The following is a 21,310-nucleotide window of genomic DNA, read 5'->3' on the forward strand; positions in this document are numbered from 1 at the left end:
GTAAAGGTTTCATCTCTGTCTTGGGGGGCATGCTACAGTAAGAGCTTCACCTCAGCGTGCTATATCGAGCGGCTCGTGAACTCTAAGGACAACGACAACAGCACGGAAAATGGACGATATCAAAGCGCAAACACGTAAGCTACAAATCGAAATCCATGAAACGAGAGCTTTATTACATCAAGGAGATACAGAAAGTATGTCAAGACAGGAGTTAAAGGACGATATTGAACGCAAAGAAAACCAATTAGCCGAACTGCCGACCGAGTTGTCGTTACCCAGACGTTCAGAGCAGCCTAGTGTGTTAACGGAAAAAATGCTAGCCTACAAGACGAACTGATTAAAAAGAACAAAAAACTTATCAGTCTCTATGAACAATGGAAACAGCTAATCAGAAAGTCCAGAGAAAGCCTAAAGACTGTCTTATCAGAGCACGAGCTGTGTGAAATGGCAAACGAAATTGAAAATGGTCTGAACAACATGATGAAGGTGTACAGTGAAATTAGAGAGCGTACTATGCCATCCCCTGACACAAGACGCAAAATGGACTCTTGTGAAGCAGTGTCTAAGGACATTATGAAAATACTTAGTGAACGATAACAGGAATAGATGGTGATTTCGATGCAGATCGAGAAAGGCAGCGTCTTCATCAGCTACCATCACAACAGTACGCCCGCTCCATCTACGGTACTGCCTCTCAGTCTAGTTTCGGTAAGCAGTCTGATACTTCAAGCATCACAGCCAAAAGGATTGAAGCGGCTGCGGAGTTGGCGGTAAAGGAAGCAGAATACAAAATTGTGCAGGAGGAAATTAAACAAAAGGAAAAAATGAAAGATATACAATCAGAACTTAAGCGTTTAAAGGCAGAAAAGGAAATACAAGCTGCTCGTGCAAAACTTGAGATCTACGACAGAGAAATTAACATGGATATGGAATATCAGCAAATACAACCAAACAGCATACCTTTCTCTGTTGGTCACCAATCAGTTAATGAAGCAGCAGTTCCCTCTAGTAACTTACCTTCAATAATGCCACAAAACAATGTGTCCATCCATATGCCAAATCAAACGATAAACAGTCCAAACCCTCAAATTGTCATGCAAACACCTCTCACTGACATTTCCCAGTTGGCCCAAGTAATTCAAAATAGCATAGCTATAAACAGAATTCCAGTGCCAATGCCCACAGTTTTCAGTGGAGATCCAATAAACTACATTGAATGGAAGGCTTCATTCTCTTCACTTGTGGACTGCAAAGGTATCTCACCTGCTGATAAACTTCATCTACTAAAAAGGTATGTCACAGGCCCAGCTCAAAATTGTCTTGAAGGCACATTTTTTCGCAGTGACGAAGAGGCATACAGGGATGCATGGCAAAAGCTTGACCAACGTTACGGCCCGCCTTTTGTTATCCAAAAAGCTTTCAGAGACAAACTGTTAAAATGGCCAAAAATAAACTCAAAGGACGTGTCGGAACTCAGAGCCCGTCTCTGAGGCGACACATCGAGGGTGGATTTCTTTGCTCAGAGGATTCCCAATAATGCCCAGCCAATTCTAGAAAAAACACAAATATAATAGACACAAACCGCCAATGAAGGATCCTCAGTCCTGGATGAGTAAAAGCAAAACTTCTTTATTTCCATGCACGTTCCAAAGAGCTCAGTAGAAGGTGGGTACTTCACATCAAAATGAACAGCACATCAACAAATGATAGAGCACGCCATAGTGAGGAAGTACACTGACTGTTCGTTTCGCGCTTGTATTTATACCCTGTAGCCACCGTGTCTTTTCTATTTTTCAAATTCTTTGGCCTTGAGAAATTCCCTTATGTCTGCCTTCTTGCCGTTCCTTGTCCCCTTTGCCTATCCTTGTCAATTCCCTTATGTCTGCCTTCTTCTGCCAAGTCCCCTTATGTCTCGGATCTTGCCTATCCTTGTCAATTCCCCTTATCTTTGGCCTTGGTGTTCATTCTTCCAAATAACACCATATTTGGAGTTCCTGTTTTTCCAATTTCCCTTATATTCGCCCATAATTTTATACATAAAAAATATGAGTGAGTATAAAGCCCTTATTTCTCTCTGGATTCAACCATACGTTCTTCAGTCTCTCAAGTGTGAACAACCTTTTGCGGCCTATTTTGTCCTCCTGCATTTGCAATGGGTAAGTGTTATGCTTTATTCTTTTATAATGCTGTTTTGCTATTCTACTTTCATTTAATTGAGTTATAGCATTGTTTGTATACTGTGCTTGATTATAATACTTTTAATTAATAGTTGTATGCGCCTAGGTTATATTTTAATTGTGCATTCTGAACTGAATGTTACACTGTGTGTAGAATCTTTTTCTTGCATGAGTGTTATCTTTTGCTTATGCCCGTCGTCACCGTGATTTGACCCTGTCTAATATCTTATCTCTGTTGGTCTCTTTTGCTCAGCTCCACCACGTTTGCCTCCCAGAACGACTCAGTTGGGCATTCTTCACGACAATTTCGCCAGTTTCAGCTCTCCTTACTTGCCGCTGAGCTTACTCATTTTCTTGAACATCTTTCCAGCCCAAGTGTCCCTGAGGATGCCTTCCTGCCTCCTCGCATTGTGCAGAGCACTTCTACGCGTGACAAGAGCACACAGACTTCTCCTGAGCTCAACAGCCGTCACGGATGCTCCTACTTCCTGACACTACACCACAGTTTTCTCCCTATCCTTCACACTGGCCTGTTGCTTTGCCAAGTCACCGTGCTCCTGTGCCTTCACCTGGCTTCGGGCCAAGCCGCTCTTTCATGTCTCCTGCCCATGCTTCTGTGTCTTCACCCGGCCTTGGGCCTAGCTACTCCTACATGTCTCCTGCAGCTGCTGAAGCCTGTACGCCTTGCTATTTCAATAAAGATGCTTAATCTCCCTCAAGTTTGTTTCCTGTCCTTCTTTGCCTATTCTATACACTCATAACATTCAGTCAGATTCTATCCTACTCACACATGTAAATACCCTATTATTATTATTAATACTTGATGTAACTAAAGGTTTGATTAACATATAGATCAAATAGGTTTTGTCAGACTACTTCTATTATATCTAATAAGTTCTATATTGCTTTATTAAGTTAATTAGGTTAATTTAGTTTGATAATATTAGTTTGATTATAACACACGCTAGATATGGTTGATTAAAATATTTTCTCGACATTACTCCCCCCTCTGAGACTTTATAGTCTCACATTCCGCTTATAACCACTTATAACCATTTCTCAATCATACATGTCATGTAATACAGCAGTAGAACAAAGTAAAAGTCTTTGACTTCTTTGGCATATGTAGTTTTCTTCTGACCCAGATACTTTGCGTATCGCAAGGGGTCTTGTTGGAGCCCTGGAAGAGGTTACTAGCACTTTACCAGGCACTCGTGTGTTGAAAAGAATAATAAAGCAAAAACAAAAAGTAAAAGAAATAAAAGCAAAATGATTAAGATCGACAATGCAACATTATAAGATCGACAATGCAACATTATAAGATCGACATTACTCCCACCCTCACACTAATGGGTGCGCCAAACCACAACATCGATGAACTAGGAGTGGGCGAAAAACCCTGTAGACAAACATGCCAGGGAAAATTCCCACTCTGCCCGCCAGTGGCGCGACAGTGGAATCACCACCAAGGTCATCCTTAGTCGTGGGTGTACATGCAGTTAAATATGAGACACATAAACAAAATGAAAATTGAAATTAAACAATGTAGTCCGCATAATGTGCGATATCTGTGAATCAGGATAGGGCGACAGTGCCAATCCCGATGTGTTGCTGGTTCCGTTGTCCATAGAACATAGCCTCCTAAGGTAATGGTGTAGTACGTTACAGTAGTGCGTTGCATGACGAAGGTCGTAAGCAGGAAACTATGGGTGTTTCGGGCTCTTGTTGAGAAGGAAAGAACCCCAAATGACTCAGCCAGGAGATTGCGCAGCGTATTGTGAAGACTCGGGTGACCATCTGGAGTCCACCAGGAAGATTATAGACAGAGTTCTGAATGGAGTCTAACCACGTTCCTCCGGAGAAAACATGTTAGCATGGCGCAAAATGGCGGTCACTGGTCTACGCTGGTCCTCATCTGTTTCCCAAGCAAACTCATCCCTCTGTGGAGGAAAACCGAACCACTCATGGGGTCCATCATGGCACCGGTCACCCAAAGGACAGTCGTCACCGTCTTGGCACCACAAGCAATGTGTCTGATGGTCATAGGTTAGGCTGCACACGCCTCACAGGGACCCCTGAATGTGTCAAGGCGGCGATATCCCTCATAACATGTTTCTGCGAATGCACACACACCAGGAAACAGTCGCAGATTCGGCTGTAGCCACCTGGGTTCACCAGCGGCCATGTTCCTGCACACAACATGAAGAACTCACAACAACAACATGGTTCATACAACATAATTTGGACAAGCAACGACTTAAAGCATTTGCCATGAAAGTGGGAAATATAGAAGTAAACCTCCACGGGTATGTTATTAGTATCAAGATCAGTAATCAGGCACAGATAGATAGATGGCTAGACAGATATACATCTGTATACATAATACAAAGGATATTAGTAAAAGGATATGTTTGGTGTGCAGCACTACGTGAGCGCATCCAGTTGGCACCATAATCAACAGCAGCTGAACCCAAAAAACATATAGCTGGACAAAGATGAGTGGTGTCATAAGGTGCTTTGTCACATGCCTCTAACCCTACTGTCGGCATAACACGAGGTGGACGTCGAGATCTTCTGTCACATACAATGCACGTAGAGTGGGGCACTGCTGCATGCCCCGAATCCACCATCCATTGTCTGTACAGGTTAAGGTTTGGCTGAATGTTTGTAGTTTCAGCATATTGCTTTACTGATGTTACATTGATTCTTTCCGCATCTGAAACAGGTCGGGCTTTTGGGTTAGAGGATAGTTGGGGTTCTTGTATCTGAAACTAAATTGTATTCTAGGTAAGTTCATCCCTTCCTGCCAGTTAGGGACATATACTAGAATTTTATACAAAACATCCCCATACGCTAGAGATTCTACTGAGGTTCTTTCAAACGTGCCATGCGGGATCCCTACTTGGGGAAAACCGAAATACCATAAAAGCGTAATATCAATACAACTGCGGGTGCCTAATATGCGAGGTATAACTCTGTGGGGTACTCCAGTGACCACTATAATGTCTGTTTCTTTATCCGTGTCAGTCATTCGAGCCTCAAGTCTCATCTCGTATTCAGGAGTGTTTTTTATCTCTGTAGAGTTGCAGGGATGAAAAAGGGATATAGTATATGTTATAAACATATGTTGTGCAGTTACTGGAAAGGATGGTAGGACCTTGGTGTTATTTAAAAACGCCCAATGCACACCGGAACTGTTCTGCAAGTACGTTTCTGGCCATATGTACCGAAACCTTTGCAGCCTGTTCTGAAGTGAGACTAGTTTTAGCAAGGTGACCTAGAGACCCTAGTGGTTTAGACCTTTTGTATCTATTTGTGGACATTGTGCGGGTTGGGAATAGTTATTTAGGGAAATGTTGGACAAAGGGACTGATATATCTGCTGGACGATGTAAATTACGGTTAATGAAAATGTAAGGGCAAATGAACCATACTGCTAAAGCCATAAGGAGTACTGCCCAGTGTCTGTTTGTGAGAGTCCGTTTGGACTTTAGGGAATTTTTCATCATGGTTCCACAGGTAGATCGATATCTAAGTCTACTAGATCTTGTAGATTAAGAGTGTCAAACCGTTCAGGTGGAGTGACAGTGTTTTCTTCGTTGCCTAGTAGTCTCTGCACAGTCTCTTCTAGTTTGTCAGAGTCTAGTGTGTCATGTGGTGGTCGTGAATCAACCTGATACGAACAACCTGGCCTCGGTTCTCCTTCAACTGGCCGTGGTTGTGTGGTTTTGGCACGTGTCCTGTATGCTGGTCCTCTGTCCTGTGCTGGGCCTGCGCCGTCGTCGTCATCTTCTGAGTCGTCAGAGTGGGCGCAGCGTGCCAACTCAGCCTGAGATTTCCTCCACTCTGGTCCTTTCACCGCAGCTCTGCAACAATGGTTAAGATGATACCAGTATTCCTTACCTTCAACCTTGACTGCGGTAGGAGTTGCTAGTACCACCTTGAATGGGCCTTCACGGCGTGGCTCACTCCAGTGTTTCCTTTTGAACACTTTGATATACACGTAGTCACCTGGTTGCACCTGCTGTAGTGGCTCATCAACCTGTGCCCCGTGTGTGGCTTCACGGACCTGTAAATATAAAGTTCTGTGTATTTGTGTCAGATGTTTGCAATAACTAGACATGTCTGCTTCAAGTTGTTCAAGTGAGGAGCCTGTGTAAGGTCCTTGTGTAAAAGCAACTGGCATGGGTCGTCCTGTCAGCAACTCATGTGGTGTCAGGTGTGTGTTGCGATTTGTTTGAGAGCGCATTTTCATCAATGCCAGTGGGAGAGCCTGTACCCAATTCAGATCTGTGCTAGCACAAATTTTTGCTATTTTCTCCTTCAACACTCCATTTGCTCTCTCAACCATTCCTTGTGACTGTGGATGGTAAACACACCCCATTCTTTGCTTGATACACAAAGCTTCTGCAAATGCTTTGATCACATTATTTACAAAATGTGGTCCATTGTCAGAGCTCAGCTTGTCAGGTATCCCAAACCTTGGAATCACTTCCCTGATCAAAAACTTAGCTACAGTCTTTGCGTCATTCTTGGCAGTAGCTGTTGCCTCTACCCATCTGCTAAAACGATCTATTACTACCAAGATGTATATTTTCCCTTCCTTCCTATCTGCCATGTCCACAAAGTCCATCATCAAATGTCGAAATGGTCCCCTTGGTTCAGGAATGTGGCTGATTGGTGCTGTGAAATGTTTCCTGACATTTCGTGCTGCACATAGCTCACAGGACCTCAGGAATTTGTCCACCATACTGGCCAGATATGGCGACCACCAATTCCTTCGGATTGTGTCTATGGTCTCCCAAAGATTACAGTGATCTACCCCATGTGCTTCAGTAATGAGCTTCGGTAAAAGAGCTAATGGTGCTACCCACACTCCATCAATACTTCTCCATAACCCTGTGTTGGGGTCTTGTACTGCCCCTCGTTTTTTCCATCTCTTTCTCCTCTCCACTTGCTACATCCTGATATTCCCCAAGATCTTCCTCTGTTACCTGCCCTCGCACTTCCTCATGTTCTTCATCCTGTACCATCATCACTTTCACACAGTCTTTTCCTAATGCTGCACTTTTAGCTGCCTCATCTGCTGCCGCATTACCTCTACTGACCATATCTCCATCAGATTTGTGGGCTTTACACTTCACAATGGCTAATGCCTTTGGAAGCATCATTGCTTTGAGCAAATCCGAAATTGCAGGACCATGTAAAATGGATGATCCATCAGCTCTCTGGAAACCCCTTTGTTCCCAGATGGGTCCAAATGTGTAACATACCCCATGTGCATATGTTGAATCAGTGTAAATAGTACACCTTCCTCCTGCTTCCAGCCTACATGCTGCTGTTAACGCTTTTATTTCTGCCAATTGGGCAGAACAAGGTTGTGGTACACTTACACTAGCTAGTACTCGAAACGAGTCATCTTCCTCATTGTGCATGACCACAGCATATCCTGCTTTATTGCCATCATTCGCACGATAGCAAGAACCGTCCACAGACAAAACAATTTGGGCATTTTGCAATGGTTGGTTCTCTAGGTCATCTCTAGCTTTTAGAAATTTCTCTGCTTCTGTAGTGCACTCATGGGGAATTCCTCATCTGATAAGACCACTCGATCAGCTGGATTGATTGTGAGGCACCTCTCAATTGTTAGTTCTGGTGCAGACAGGATGACATCATACCCTGTCTTTCGTGCATTCGTGATCACAAACTTTTGACTTGTCAGCAGAGCATGTAATGCATGAGAAGTGTACAGGGTCACTGGATGACCCATCGTGATTGTTGATGCTTTTCGATAGGCAAATGCTGCGGCTGCCAATCCTCTGTAACAAGGTGGCATGCCTTTTTCCACATTGTCAAGAGCCGTACTATAGTATGCAATTGGCTTCTTTCCCATGCTCTGTTGCTGTTGTGCTAAAATGGCTGATGCAAAACCTCGTCTCTCTGACACATAGAGGTGAAATGGTTTTGTGTAGTCTGGACAAGCTAGTGCTGGGGCAGATTTTAGATCACTTTTGATTGTTTCAAAAGCCTTTTTTCCTTCCTCTGTCCAGACCACACGTGCGCTAGATTTTGTCTGATCAGCTGCTTTCATCATGTCTCTGAGAGGTTGTGCTTTCAACGCAAAGTCACAAATCCACGGTCTGCTAAAACCTGCTAAACCCAGGAATGACAACATATGTTGCACTGTTTGAGGTTGTGGTGTTTTCTGAATTGCCTCTACATGAGAGGCGAGATTTTGCGTGTAGTGCCTTGAGCACTCTACCCAAATATTCTACCTTTTGTTGGCAGAATTGCAATTTTTCCTTACTGACCTTGTGTCCATTATGAGCTAGGGTTTCCAGGACCTTTAACGAGTCCTTCATGCACTGTTCTTTAGTTTGACTACAAATCAGTAGGTCATCCACATTTTGAAGCAAACTGCTTTGAATGTCTAGATCTGCCAGATCTCGTGCTAACACCTGGTTAAAAATTGATGGACTTTCACAATACCCTTGTGGCAGACGCGTGTAGGTGTATTGTTTTCCCCCGTATGTGAATGCAAACAGAAACTGAGACTCAGGATGCAGAGGTACACTAAAAAATGCTGAGCATAAATCAATCACCGTGTAACATTTAGTCCCTTCAGGGATGTTTGTTAACAGTGTGTGTGGATCGGGTACTACAGGATTTTCTGCTACCACCACACGATTTATTGGTCTTAAATCATGGACCAATCTCCACTTGTCTGAATTTGGTTTTCTGACCGGAAAAATGGGGGTGTTGCAAGGGCTGTTTGTTGGAATTAACACTCCTGCTTCAACTAGTCCTTCAATGGTTGGTCTTATCCTTCTATCGCTTGTTGCGACAATTGGTATTGCTTCTGGTAAGGTAACTGCACATTGGGTTTTAATTGAATTTTCTCCAACCCTGATGACTTAACTAACCCTACATCTGTCTGATGTTTAGTCCATAGCTTTTCCGGAATTTGTTTCAGTACCTGTTCTTCTTCTAGTTCAGCCTGTTCTTCCTTCTGTTGCCATTGTCCTACCTGTCCTACTTGTGTTCTCACTTGCATCTGTCTGTTGATCAAAATAGTGTGAGCTACCACACTGTCTTCAGCTGTTAGTTTTATTCTGAGATATTTCCTGTCTAATGTCATGCTCATATTTTCTACCACTGGTATCCATTCAGTTATCTGGCTTGCTTCTCTGACCATTGGCCCTAAGTCTTTTGATTTAAAATTTTGCCCGATCATTAGGGAGACATGTGGAACAGAGTTCTCGACTGAATACCACTGTGCAATGTGGTCTGGTAGTTGTACTGTTGCAGCTATCCCTTGGGGACCAAGGATCATGTTCTCTGCTTTGAGACTGTACTGGTTCCTTCTACATGTTCTCCCACAAAGTCTCATATTCTTCATCTTGTCCCCTCATCGTACCTTATTGTGCAATGCCATGGTTTTCTGGTTTCTTCACAGTCTGGACGCATGTTTGTAAACCATATTTTCCAGTGGTCATATAGCTTGTGAATTTCTGAGGATGTCCCGTCGAGTTCCAGCCAATAGACTTTATCCAGTGTTTGTTGTTCTATTTTTCTTTCTACCATCACACACTGTTGAGCTAGGATTTCAGGAAGTTCGACCCACACTCCTGTAGGTCCACAGAAGATTTTGCTCCTAGCTTACACAGTACATCTCTGCCTAATAGATTTGCTGGGGTATTGGGGGAATACAACAATGGTGCTTGTATTGTGATTCCTTCTACTGTTATGTCTTGTGGCTCTGTGAAATGCAAAGTTTGAGTTTTACCCGAGAAGCCTACTGTCTTTACTGCTTTGCGTGAGAGGGGGAGCTTAGAGCCTTCTTTTCCAATGCTTGTAAATGTTGCTCCTGTGTCAATCAAAACGATGTCTGGAGCTGGTTATTCACATCCACCATTATGGTTGGTTCTTGTGCAGGGTACAGTGAGGTGGGGCACTGTACCAGCTCCCCCTCTGGCTTCTCTGGGCATCTTCACATGTTACCTTGAGGTGGTCCCGGAGTTTGTTGATTCTGCTGATTCTGGCCCATCCATGGTCCTGCCCAATTTCCGGGGTCTTGCCAGCTTTGATTTTGTTGCTGGTTTCCTTGCTGTTGTCTTATTGGATAGGGGCAGTTTCTCATCATGTGATTGGGATCTTGACAGTTCCAGCATCTTCCTCCTCTCGGTGGTTGATAATTTCTTGGTTGAAACATTCCTCCTCTTCCTCTGCCTCTTCCTTGCCCCCACCCTCTGTTTTGTGGTGGATATTGTTGATACATTGGATAGGTCATTATTGGTTGTCCCACAGGCATTAGTTGCTGATTTCCTTGATCTGATATGGTTTGACTAGCTGGATCCTGCTGTGCATTTGTTGGTATCATCATGACTGCTGCTTGTTTAGCTGAACTTTTCTCTTCTTTGCGTTTCTCTTGATTTTCTTGTTTGCTCCGTGCTATCTCTCCGAGCTGTGCTTTGTGCAGCAATGTTATTAAATCTTCTGCTGCTTGTTTACTTGCTTCCTTCTTTTCCTGTGCATTTCCACAGCATGTGTGACATTTGCCTGGAAAGCTGCCCAGGGCAGTGCATTAAGTCCCACAACTGATTCAAGCTGTTCTTGTACTTCACTTGGAAGCGCCTCTTCAAAATTATTTTGAATAATGTGAGGTTAGCCGTTGTCTCATCCCATGCTGACCCCATCTCTTCAGCCCATGCTTTCTGTAACTTAAGAATGAAGGCCGCAGCTCCTTCTTTTTCGTCCATTTTCAGGTTTTCCACCTTGGTTAGATCAGATTGAGTTGGGTATGCAGATCAAGTGCATTCCATACGTCATTTCTTTTCACTCCAAATGTCCAGCGATCATAATCTTTCTTGTACTTTAGGGGTGCTTTCACACCTTTCTTGCCTCTGTTTTTTGCTTTTTCTGGCGATGTCTTTGATTCTGGTCATGCTCAGGTGGTTCTAGTTCCTCTCGCTTTCTTTCCCATTCTTCAGGTGGGATATCTAAGTCATAATCATGTTCATAATCATATCTCCCTTCATTGCCGCTTTCTTCATTATCTCCCTCTTCTCCTTCAAGATTCTGAAATAACACTGTTTGTTTGTCTTGCTCTTCCTTTGTTCATTTTGTTGTCTGAAGCTAGTAATTCCATCCTCCCTTCAATGCGTCCTCCTGTTATGTCTAGTTGTATGTCGTGATACTCTCTCTTTCCTAGTACTGGGTAGAAGCTAATCACCTTTGGCTTCTTTACTTCAGCATATGGTGGTGCTTTCTTCTGTTCCTCAAACTCCTCCAATGGTGGGGCTGAGGCCTTTTCTGACCCTTTTCCTCCTTACTTCCTGTTCCTTCTCTGTCTTTTCTTTGTGCACTTTTAACATCTCCCCTCATGCTCAAACCATTCAATGATGTCTAATTTCCGTTTTGTCTTTTCCTTCTTCTCTTTTTTTATTTCTCCCCAATTTCTTATTCTGGTCTTCATTACATCACACTTTTCTTTGTTAAATGTTCCTCTTCTGGCCATTGCAAATCCCAGTTGTCAGGTTTTCCATTTTTCATGTATTTTTGATCTCCTTTTCAGCCCCTTTATGCCTTATAATTATCACATCTACAGGTGTGATTGGGGATTCCTCCTTGCTCATGATGCACCCTTGTCTTGCTCTGTGTGCTTCTCTACGGTGGCCTGGGTTTCTATTTTGAGCAGACCACTTTAGATGGACGTTTATCCGTCTCACTGTCTTACAAGGTTGTGTTGGATTCTTTCGGCTTTGTCCACTTAACGAGTTGATTTTATCGATTAGAATCGAGGTGGCTACACCTCTTTCCCACAAAACCTCTTCAGGTTCTACTACAACAGTTGCCGTCAGTCCTGAGCAATAATTAGATTGTTCAGGTACTTCTGCATTTAATTCTATCAATGGTTCCTCGTCTTCGTTGTGTGGGTCTGCTATGAAATCAAACAGGTGTATCACGGCTTTACTAGGTTTAGGGGCTTTCACTAGGGTGCGCAATACTGGGCTTAACAGTTGAGGTTTCCAGACGCTTTTATTTTTCATACCAGTTTTCCTCTGGGAATATCTGGTGTAACACCTCTATGCCATGTAATCGTGTAATAGCCCACAATTTGTCTTGTATCTACTTCTCTGTCTGCCTCCTCTCTATACCGTTTCTATCTTTATATGTTCTTTCGTCCCAAAATGAGTTCTAAGTCCGTTCGTCTCTATCTCTATGTCTATCAAATCCATACATTTATCTTGCTATATTTTCTCTATTTGATTTATTCGTTTATTCGCACTGTGTATGTCCGAGTGTATGCATGTATGTGTGTGTGTGTCAGCGAGCGAACACTATGTGTGTGTGCTATACTCCGTGCGCCTATGCGCATGCGCACCCCCCTTCGTGCGCTCCGTGTCTATACGCGCGTGCCCGCGCCCTCCTTTCTGCTCCGTCCTCGTCCACGCGCAGCTCTCCTGTGCTTCTAATGTGTGCGCGTATATACCATGCTATTTTATCAATAGTACAGATATGCAAATAATATGAGTATACTCACAAACTCAGCATCATCCCAAGCAGCGTAAGCAAACAGCAAGCAACAATACAAACACAGGCATACATATAAATTCACAGACAAAACATTAACATACATAGAAACACCACTATAAATCCGTTTTTTTACAAAAACACGCTTCTCATAAACAATATGACAACAACACTTACACAACTGCAGTTACAACGTTTCTCTTTTTACCGTACATGTACACATGGCCATCACTTCATCTCAATAATCTCAATATCCTCGGGTCCCACCCCGTACTCGTAACGGTGACTCTCCGAGCCCTTTACTCTTATACTGACAACTCACGACCTTTCAAATGTACCCTTTCCACCCCAGGTTACGAATCTGGATCCCCTAGTAAAGACCTATGGTATCTTTCCTGTTTTTAGACCATATGAGAAGTGTTGTCTTCTCACATCGGGACTTGCACCCGAATCACCAAGACTTCACTTTTGGGTTTACACGATTTCGGTCTGCTTAGTCTGCAACCTAATTAGACCATATGGAAAGTCCGACAGACTAAGGTACAAACAATTAGCCGTAGTTTCACGTGGGTCCCACCCTGCGTCTCTATACGCAGTGACTCTCCACCTCACAACTTTATTCACGTGGGTCCCACCCTGCGTCTCTATACGCAGTGACTCTCCACCTCACAACTTATGTCTTTACTTTTGCTTATACTCATCCAACACTAATTTTCCACCCGATAGTTCTTTGGCCCTAGGCCAGCAGTCTATACCCTCCCGGGCCGACAACCTCATAGGCATACAGTTACTAATCACAGACTTTGAGTATAACAGGTGTCTGCTTACCTTTTTTCTCTGAATTTTTGTTTCCAGCGGCTGTAGCCCACAGGATGCTCGGTCCCCTGTTCAGGTTTTCGACCTTTGTGCTGACCTTCAGGGCCCCACGTTGGGCGCCAATAAATATGTCGGAACTCAGAGCCCGTCTCTGAGGCGACACATCGAGGGTGGATTTCTTTGCTCAGAGGATTCCCAATAATGCCCAGCCAATTCTAGAAAAAACACAAATATAATAGACACAAACCGCCAATGAAGGATCCTCAGTCCTGGATGAGTAAAAGCAAAACTTCTTTATTTCCATGCACGTTCCAAAGAGCTCAGTAGAAGGTGGGTACTTCACATCAAAATGAACAGCACATCAACAAATGATAGAGCACGCCATAGTGAGGAAGTACACTGACTGTTCGTTTCGCGCTTGTATTTATACCCTGTAGCCACCGTGTCTTTTCTATTTTTCAAATTCTTTGGCCTTGAGAAATTCCCTTATGTCTGCCTTCTTGCCGTTCCTTGTCCCCTTTGCCTATCCTTGTCAATTCCCTTATGTCTGCCTTCTTCTGCCAAGTCCCTTATGTCTCGGATCTTGCCTATCCTTGTCAATTCCCTTATCTTTGGCCTTGGTGTTCATTCTTCCAAATAACACCATATTTGGAGTTCCTGTTTTTCCAATTTCCCTTATATTCGGCCCATAATTTTATACATAAAAAATATGAGTGAGTATAAAGCCCTTATTTCTCTCTGGATTCAACCATACGTTCTTCAGTCTCTCAAGTGTGAACAACCTTTTGCGGCCTATTTTGTCCTCCTGCATTTGCAATGGGTAAGTGTTATGCTTTATTCTTTTATAATGCTGTTTTGCTATTCTACTTTCATTTAATTGAGTTATAGCATTGTTTGTATACTGTGCTTGATTATAATACTTTTAATTAATAGTTGTATGCGCCTAGGTTATATTTTAATTGTGCATTCTGAACTGAATGTTACACTGTGTGTAGAATCTTTTTTCTTGCATGAGTGTTATCTTTTGCTTATGCCCGTCGTCACCGTGATTTGACCCTGTCTAATATCTTATCTCTGTTGGTCTCTTTTGCTCAGCTCCACCACGTTTGCCTCCCAGAACGACTCAGTTGGGCATTCTTCGCCGACAATTTCGCCAGTTTCAGCTCTCCTTACTTGCCGCTGAGCTTACTCATTTTCTTGAACATCTTTCCAGCCCAAGTGTCCCTGAGGATGCCTTCCTGCCTCCTCGCATTGTGCAGAGCACTTCTACGCGTGACAAGAGCACACAGACTTCTCCTGAGCTCAACAGCCGTCACGGATGCTCCTACTTCCCTGACACTACACCACAGTTTTCTCCCTATCCTTCACACTGGCCTGTTGCTTTGCCAAGTCACCGTGCTCCTGTGCCTTCACCTGGCTTCGGGCCAAGCCGCTCTTTCATGTCTCCTGCCCATGCTTCTGTGTCTTCACCCGGCCTTGGGCCTAGCTACTCCTACATGTCTCCTGCAGCTGCTGAAGCCTGTACGCCTTGCTATTTCAATAAAGATGCTTAATCTCCCTCAAGTTTGTTTCCTGTCCTTCTTTGCCTATTCTATACACTCATAACATTCAGTCAGATTCTATCCTACTCACACATGTAAATACCCTATTATTATTATTAATACTTGATGTAACTAAAGGTTTGATTAACATATAGATCAAATAGGTTTTGTCAGACTACTTCTATTATATCTAATAAGTTCTATATTGCTTTATTAAGTTAATTAGGTTAATTTAGTTTGATAATATTAGTTTGATTATAACACACGCTTGATATGGTTGATTAAAATATTTTTCTCGACAGACGCAGAAGGATTAAGGGCATTTTCTGACTTTCTAAATGCATGTCTCCAAGCCACACCACACGTAAAAGGCCTAGAGATACTTAGTGACTGCGAGGAAAATCAAAAATTGCTGCAGAAAGTTCCTGACTGGCTGGCAGCCCGTTGGAATCGACGGGTGACAGTTACACTTATGGAAGGAAAGGATTTTCCCTCTTTCCAGGACTTTGCACATTTTGTGGCAGTCGAAGCGGAGATCGCATGCAACCCGGTCACTTCCTCTCATGCGCTTCACTCATGCAGCTTATCTTATGAGAAAAGGAACACAAAGGACTTTAAATCACACAGATCCACACAAGTCTTCACAACGCAAGCCACGGTACAAAACAACAAAGCAAGGACTAGCAACACAAAATTAAAGGTACAGTGCATGTTTTGCAAAGATGAAAACCACCAGTTATCAAAGTGCCCTAACTTTTCAGAACGGCCATTAGAAGAGAAGCGCACATATGTTAAGGACAATAAACTGTGCTATGGATGCTTAAAGGTCGGCCATAACGCCAAAGATTGTCGCTATCGCCACATTTGTGACATTTGCAAAGGAAGGCATCCCACTTGTCTGCACAATGACAATCACAAGTCATATGTAAGGTCTCAAAGCTCTGAAAACACAGCTCCAAACACTCCAAATGAAACCGCGACAGCTCTCAATGTTACTAAGGTGGGTCAATCTAGTAGCACTTCCATGATTGTTCCTGTATGGGTGTCTACAGTGCAGAGCCCGTCTGAAGAGCTATTAGTTTACGCACTATTAGACACACAGAGTGACAGCACATTTGTCTGTGAAGAATTAAGCAAACAGCTACGAGCAGAAACTCACCCTGTAAAGTTAAAGCTAACTACCATGCTAGGTGTTCATTCTACTGTCAAGAGTCACAGAGTCTCTGGAATGTGTGTGAGAGGTTATGATTCAGACATTCGCATCGACCTACCCCCCTCATATACCAAAGACTTTATTCCAGTTAACTATGACAACATACCCACTAGTGACACGGCAAAACAATGGCCCCATCTGACAGAAATTGCAGATAAGATACCTCCTTTGTTGAGTTGTGATGTTGGACTCCTTATCGGATTTAACTGTCCCAGAACTTTAGCTCCAAGACAAGTTCTCGTGGGAGAAGGAGAGGAGCCATATGCAATCCGCACGGACCTTGGGTGGAGTATCGTTGGAGGCTCCACACCAGCGCTCAATGAAACTCAGTCAAGTTTGTGTCATAGGATAACAATAAAGGAATTACCCCCTGTTACACCCATGGACGTGATTCGTGTGCTAGAGTCGGATTTTAAGGACACAGAGGCAAGTGACAAAATGGTCTCACAAGAGGATCTCATCTTTTTGGACAAGCTTAAGGAGGGAATAAGGAAAAATGAACAAGGACACTGTGAGATGCCTCTACCATTCCGACAAAGACCCCATTTACCCGACAACAGAAGGCTTGCTGAAATCAGACTCGAACACTTAAAGCGAAAGTTCAACAAAGATGAAAATTACAAAAGAGACTATATAACGTACATAAAGGACATTATTGAGAGAGGTGATGTAGAAGAGGTACACAATGACGGAAAACAAGGCGAACGATGGTACATTCCCCATCACGGGATATACCACCCCAAAAAACCCACAAAACTACGTGTTGTGTTCGATTGTTCGGCCAAACACAATGGTACAAGTCTAAACGATCATCTTCTCCAAGGGCCAGATCTGATTAACAATCTAACAGGCATCCTTCTTCAGTTCAGACAACGTCCTATCGCTCTAATGTGCGATATAGAGAAAATGTTCCACCAGTTTCACGTTCAGCCCTGCGACAGAGATTACCTGAGTTTTCTGTGGTGGAAAAACGGCAACATAGAGACACAGCCACTTGTGTACAGAATGAAGGTACATCTTTTCGGTGCGACATTATCCCCAGGGTGTGCAAATTACGGACTAAGGTATTTAGCTAAAGAACACTGTCACACTCACCCTGCAGGATCTGAGTTCATGGAAAATGACTTTTATGTGGACGACGGAGTCACAAGCACAGACACCGTTGAAAAGGCAATACAGCTCGCGCAAGAGGCAACAGAAATATGCAAGCAAGGAGGTCTCCGTCTGCATAAATTTATCTCAAGTAGCCCTGCTGTGCTACAAAGCATCCCGCCATCTGAACGTGCCGGAGAAACAAAAACAAAGGACTTAACACTCAAAGACATGCCACAGGAACGGGCCTTAGGCATCCAATGGAACATTGAGAGGGACTGTTTCAGATTTGACAACACCTTAAAGGACCAACCAGCAACACGTAGAGGCATCTTATCTACTGTCGCATCCATCTATGACCCCCTTGGCTTCCTGGCGCCATATGTACTTCACGGAAAAAGAATCCTGCAGGAAATGTGTCACCAAGGTATCAACTGGGATGACCCCCTGCCAGAATCACTGAGACCAAGGTGGGAGAGCTGGCAATGTGACTTCGCAAACTTAAACAAGGTAAACATAACTCGCTGCTACTTTCCTGCTAGTTTTGGAGAGATTAAAGAAATAGAGTTGCACCACTTTTCGGATGCGAGCACGAGTGGTTATGGACAATGCACCTATTTAAGAGCCAAAAACAGTAAAGAGGGGATTCACTGTTCATTGGTAATAGCCAAAGCCCGTGTTTCTCCCACCAAGCTGACTACAATCCCTAGACTTGAGCTAACTGCAGCTGTAGTTTCAGTCTCCATTAGTAACATGTTGAGAGAAGAACTCTGCTACGCTCAAGTCAAAGAGTATTTCTGGACAGATTCTAAGGTAGTTTTCATACCTTTGTAGCGAATAGGGTCCAAATGATTCGCCAAAGGACACAACCTCAGCAATGGTTTTACGTGCCATCTGAAGAGAACCCAGCCGATATGGCATCTAGGGGTAAATCTGTCACTGAGCTTCTCTCTTCTAACTGGTTCACCGGCCCCTTCTTTCTTTGGGAGAAAGACCTGCCTGCAACACAAAGTGTAGAGTTAAAACTGTCTCTTGGAGATCCTGAAGTAAGAAAAATACAAACAATGTTAACCAAAGTTACGGAGACATTCAGCCTTTCAGAACGTTTGTCCAAGTTTTCATCATGGTCCAAGGCAGTCAAACCTGTAGCACGTCTCATCAGAAGGACCAAGAAAGTCAAATCAGATGCGCTGGCTACAGTGAGCGAACAAGAAAGTGCAGTACGTGTCATCATTCAGGATGTTCAAAGACAAACGTATGGAAAGGAGATAAAACTAATAAACAAAGGCAACCAGCTCCCACATCACAACAATCTGTTCCACTTAGACATTTTCAGGGACACGGACGGACTTGTTAAGGTCGGAGGGAGACTTTCGTCTATCAAAGACTCTTTCAAACACCCCATTGTGATTCCAAAGGAACATCATGTGACCAAACTCATAATAGCTCACTGTCACAATAAAGTAAAGCATCAAGGAAAGGGCTTCACCACAAACGAAATCAGATCCAGTGGCTACTGGATCCCAGGGATGAGCAGAACCATTGCTTCTTTTATCCGCCAGTGTGTCATCTGCCGCAGACTCCGCAAGGCTCGGAGGGTCAGAGAATGAGCGACTTACCTGCAGAACGCTTAGAGCCCTCACCACCATTCACATACTGCGGTATGGACTGTTTTGGCCCTTTTGTAACTACAGAAGGCCGAAAAACACACAAACGGTATGGACTTTTGTTCACATGCTTTTGCTCCCGAGCCATTCACATTGAGCTATTAGAGGACCTATCCACTGACACATTCATTAATTCACTAAGGTGTTTCATTGCTATCAGAGGTGCAATTGCCAAATCAGATGTGACCAGGGAACAAACTTTGTCGGTGCAAAAAATGAGTTTAAAGCTGCCCTAAGTGAACTGGACACTGAAAGACTGAGCACTTATCTGTCTCAAAACCAGTGTGACTTTGTGATGAATGCACCCCACTCCAGTCACGCAGGCGGAGTGTGGAGCGCCAGATAAGGACTGTCAGAAGTGTGTTGAATACTACTCTGTCACTGGCGCGTGGTAGACTAAATGATGCTTCACTACGGACTTTATTTTATGAAGCTATGACCATAGTTAACAGTCGCCCGCTGACTGTAGACAACCTTAACAACCCTGACAGCTTGGAACCACTTACCCTAACCACCTGCTTCACATGAAATCCAGCACAACTCTGCCCCCACCTGGTACCTTTCCAAAGGAGGACCTCTATGGAGCAAAGAGATGGCGTCGTGTGCAGTTTTTGACTGAACAGTTTTGGTGCAGGTGGAGGCGTGAATATTTGCACAACATTATTGCTAGGCAGCGCTGGCACTTACCAAAAAGGAATATAACAGAAGGTGACATTGTGTCACCCAGAGGTGAATGGAAACTTGCCAGAGTCCTGGAGACTGTTAAAGGCAAGGACGGACTCGTGAGACGAGTGAAAATCTCCGTTGGAGATAAAAAACTGAATAACAAGGGTCAACGCAGTAGTAAGCTTTCTATTGTGGAGCGTCCTGTGCAAAAGTTAATTCTGATATTAGAATGTTCATAAACTAATTAGGAGAAATGGTTATTTGTTGTTGAAAATTCTCCGTCGTGGTTATACTGATATAACAAAACGCATAATTTTGTGGGAGTGTAAATAACCATCAGTATATTTTGTAGGAAATGTGTTTGTCTTTTATTTTTTTTTGAAATTCTAAAGTGCAATGTTTTGACTTCGGTGTTAAGCTTCGCTTTGTGTTTAGGTTCGAGTGGTGCGCGCGCTCGGGTTAGTGCAGTTTTAGTATAACGATAGCGTTCATCGACACTGGATGTTATAATATATGTGTAATTCATGCTTGCAGCCCCTCAGAAGAGGCAAAAGGTATGTTCAATAGCGTGACAAATGCATATTTCGTCTGTTAATGTGTACGTTTGCACAAATGTAAAGCTAGCGGATTTTGAACCGTGTTAGCTAATAAATCGTGTGTTTATGTAAATTGCAGCTCTTACGTTGGTGATATGGTGAACGGAAAAGGTTTAACAAAGGATTAAAGCATCATAAAACCATCAGTAAAGGTTTCATCTCTGTCTTGGGGGGCATGCTACAATATATATATATATATATATATATATATATATATATATATATATATATTATATATTATATATTATATATTATATATTATAATATATATATATATATATATATATATATATATATATATATATATATATATATATATATATATATATATATACACACAGTTGAAACCAGATATTTACATACACTTCAGAAAAAACAAAAACTTTAATTTCTTTCCCGTCATACATTATTAAATCAGAGTAAACTTTTTCTGTTTTAAATCAATAAATATAAAAAAATTTTTGCATTTGTTAAATGTCAGAATCGGCGAGGAGAATTTTATGTATTTTATTATCACTTTCATCAAAGTCAGAAGTATACATACACTTTCTTAGTATTTGGTGGATTGCCCCGAAACTGTTTCACTTGGGCCAAACGTTTTGGGTATCCTTCCACAAGCTTTCTACAATAGTTTGCTGGAATTTTGTCCCACTCCTCTTGACAGAACTGGTGTAACTGGGTCAGGTTTGTAGGCCTTCTTGCTCGCACTCGCCTTTTTAGTGCCGCCCACAAATTTTCTATGGGATTGAGATCAGGGCTTTGTGATGGCCACTCCAATACCTTGACTTTGTTGTCCTTAAACCATTTTGTAACTAATTTGGAGGTATGCTTGGGGTCATTGTCCATTTGGAAGACCCATTTGTGCCCAAGCTTTAACTTCCTGGCTGATGTCTTCAGATGTTGCTTTAATATATCCACATAATTTTCTTTTCTCATGATGCCATCTATTTCGTAAAGTGCACCAGAAAAATGCAAAATTCTCCCTCGTTCAATTCTGACATTTAACAAAT

At 42.9% G+C, this 21,310-nt stretch overlaps 1 protein-coding gene and 1 long non-coding RNA gene across 3 annotated transcripts; one reads left to right on the top strand and one right to left on the bottom strand.

The window, feature by feature from the left end:
- Positions 1 to 4,927: 4,927 nt before the first annotated feature.
- On the bottom strand, positions 4,928 to 13,978 carry LOC124382096. Of its 2 annotated transcripts, none has more exons than XM_046844206.1 (2): positions 13,773 to 13,978; positions 4,928 to 6,245 (listed from the first exon to the last, which is right to left on the bottom strand). In XM_046844206.1, exons 1-2 carry the CDS (start codon positions 13,827 to 13,829, stop codon positions 5,682 to 5,684), a joined length of 621 nt encoding a protein of 206 aa, XP_046700162.1. In that variant the 5' UTR covers positions 13,830 to 13,978; the 3' UTR covers positions 4,928 to 5,681. The 2 variants fall into 2 exon arrangements, with proteins under 2 accessions (XP_046700162.1, XP_046700163.1); XM_046844207.1 differs by lacking the exon at positions 13,773 to 13,978 and adding an exon at positions 9,594 to 9,820.
- Positions 13,979 to 20,151: 6,173 nt separating this feature from the next.
- Positions 20,152 to 20,446, top strand: LOC124382098. The gene is made up of 2 exons (XR_006924980.1): positions 20,152 to 20,258; positions 20,380 to 20,446. It is a non-coding gene; the product is annotated as an uncharacterized LOC124382098 (long non-coding RNA).
- The last annotated feature ends 864 nt before the right edge of the window (positions 20,447 to 21,310 follow it).

The sequence above is a fragment of the Silurus meridionalis genome, chromosome 29 (genome assembly GCF_014805685.1).
Source record: "Silurus meridionalis isolate SWU-2019-XX chromosome 29, ASM1480568v1, whole genome shotgun sequence".
In the NCBI taxonomy this organism is placed as follows: Eukaryota; Metazoa; Chordata; class Actinopteri; order Siluriformes; family Siluridae; genus Silurus; species Silurus meridionalis.

Excerpts from the sequence above, each read along its gene's own strand:
- LOC124382096 (XM_046844206.1), bottom strand. The coding sequence starts at position 13,829 with ATGGAAATAAAGAAGTTTTGCTTTTACTCATCCAGGACTGAGGATCCT. Across the intron at positions 6,246-13,772 it reads CTGAGGATCCTTCATTGGCG|GTCCGTGAAGCCACACACGG; the intron begins GTTTGTGTCTAT and ends TTATATTTACAG.